At 35.6% G+C, this 2,500-nt stretch overlaps 1 protein-coding gene across 5 annotated transcripts in view; it reads left to right on the plus strand.

Annotated features, from left to right (window-relative positions):
• Positions 1–2,500, plus strand: part of LOC125027264 (hemicentin-1-like) — a gene marked incomplete in the record, with an annotated part of 46,727 nt that overhangs the window by 38,587 nt on the left and 5,640 nt on the right. For all 5 annotated transcript variants that reach the window (XM_047616232.1, XM_047616230.1, XM_047616231.1 and 2 more), the window contains 1 exon segment: positions 1,345–1,481. In XM_047616232.1, the coding sequence (XP_047472188.1) occupies positions 1,345–1,481 (137 nt within the window).

Here is a 2,500-nt window from a genome sequence, read left to right on the forward strand (position 1 = left end):
ACACACACTTATGACTGCTGCGATGGCCAAATGGTTAGAGCACTGAACTCCGACCCACGTGATCCCGAGTTCAGTTTCCCCGTTGCGGCAGTCGTAAAAATGCCTGCGCTCTGACTGCTGGCTCCAGCCCGAGAAAACAACATATCGCCTTGAGAAGTCGAACGCAGGTGTCGTAGGAGAAATCACCGCCGTGGCACAAGTGTTAGCGCGCCGAACCGCGGTTGATTAGGAAGGGCATCCAATAAGGCAACGGTGGCACTGCCATATAACCTCTCAATAGTGAACTGAGAGAGGCCAATGTCCTGCAGTGGAATAAATGGCTGTTAAACACACACACACACACACACACACACACACACACACACATATATATATATATATATATTTTTTTTTTTTTTTTTTTTTCAACAGCTATTTATTCCACTGCAGAAAATTGGCATCTCTCAATTCATTATTTGAGAGGTTATATGGCAGTGTCACCCTTGCCTGATTGGATGCCCTTCCTAATCGACTGGTTGGCGAGCTAACATTTGTGCCACGGGGGCGACTTCCCCTACGACACCTGCGTTTGAATTCTCAAGGCGATATGTCGATTTCTCGGGCTCGAGCCAGCAGTCAGTGCGCAGCCATTTTTACGACCGCCGTGACGGGGAATTGAACTCGGGACCATGAGGGCCAGAGTCCAGTGCTCTAGCCACTGGATCATCGCGACAGCCATATATATATACATATATATATATATATATTCATATACATATATAAATGAGTATATATATGCATATATATACATATATAGGTAGATAGACAGATTGATAGATAGATATGCATACATATATTTTTTATATATGTATATGTATGCATATATGTATATATATATATATATATATATATATATATATTTGTAGTATATATGTATATTCATATATATGTATGTATGCGTATATATTCACATATATATGTTTATACATACGTATTTACATATATACATATATACCTAAAGGCATGTATGTATATATATTTATAAACACACGGCTCATTTACCACCTTTGTATATATGTGTAGAATCGGACGTAGTGGTAGGTCATCGTTGGAGCTGCAAGGAAGGGCTGTAACAAGCAAGGACGTGAAGGAATTATGAAGCTTGGGCGAGGAGTGTGAGGAAAACCTTTGATATGGCTAGGATGCACGAGGCACGGGGAGAGGGTATAGGAGTTGGAAGCAGGTTGCAGACTGTGGGCAGGAGAGGAGGCTGCCAACCTCACAATGTATTCATATCAATTTGTGTATCTATCTACCAAGCCACATGTCCACCGTACCTATCCAGGACCTTATTTTTCACTCCAGGTATTCGCTGAACTTCGAGCAACCGAATAACTGGAAGCTGCAGATCCGTTACGTCCAGAAGAGAGACGAGGGCCTCTACGAGTGCCAGGTGTCCACGCATCCGCCCAAGATAAAAAGGGTGTTTCTCAGCGTCACCGGTGAGGGCTCTGCAAAGGAGGAGAAGGGAAATAGAGATAGGAAAGAGTGCGATTGTGTTCATTTTGGCACTGCAAAAGGAGAGAAAAATACTTACACCTGATATGTATATACATGTATATGTTTGCATATATACATATATATATTATATACGCACACACACACACACACACACACACACACGCATATATATATATATATATATATATATATATATGTATATATATATATATATATATATATATATATATATATATATATATATATATATATATATATATATCGTGGACAGGGAGGCGAGAGACATGCAAAATATAGCTATGTATACATATTACTTAGAGGCATTTATACATACCTAAGGAGGTATTTGAGATAGAGGTATATTTGATATTTGATCTTGCTTCATGGCAATCTACATATATATGTATTTGTATATATATATATACATATATATATATATCTTTATATATATATAAATATTTGTAAACCTGTATGTGTTTATATATATATATATATATATATACATATATATATATCTTTATATATTTATATAAATATTTGTAAACCTGTATGTGTTTTTATATATATATATATATATATATATATATATATATATATATATATGTATATATATGTATATATATACATATATATATGTATATATATATATATATATATATATATATATATATATATACACACACATATGTGTGTGTGTGTGTGTGTGTGTGTGTGTGTGTGTGTGTGTGTGTGTGTGTGTGTGTGTGTGTGTGTGTGTGTGCGCGTGTGTGTGCGTGCTTCTATAAATGAAGTAATAACATATCAACTATGCATTTTAATTCAACTTATGATCTTCAGTTGCAGATGCTATGTCTTCATATATAGCCCCAATGTGAAACAGAATTGGAAATAATTTCTGACGAAGATTTATATTCTACTCAATTACCAGTATTATTGGCTTGAAATTTACGTTGTTATTTTATTCTTACTATATTCATTATTGGTTTTGTTACTGCTGCTA

This window comes from Penaeus chinensis, chromosome 7, assembly GCF_019202785.1.
Source record: "Penaeus chinensis breed Huanghai No. 1 chromosome 7, ASM1920278v2, whole genome shotgun sequence".
Classification (NCBI taxonomy): Eukaryota; Metazoa; Arthropoda; class Malacostraca; order Decapoda; family Penaeidae; genus Penaeus; species Penaeus chinensis.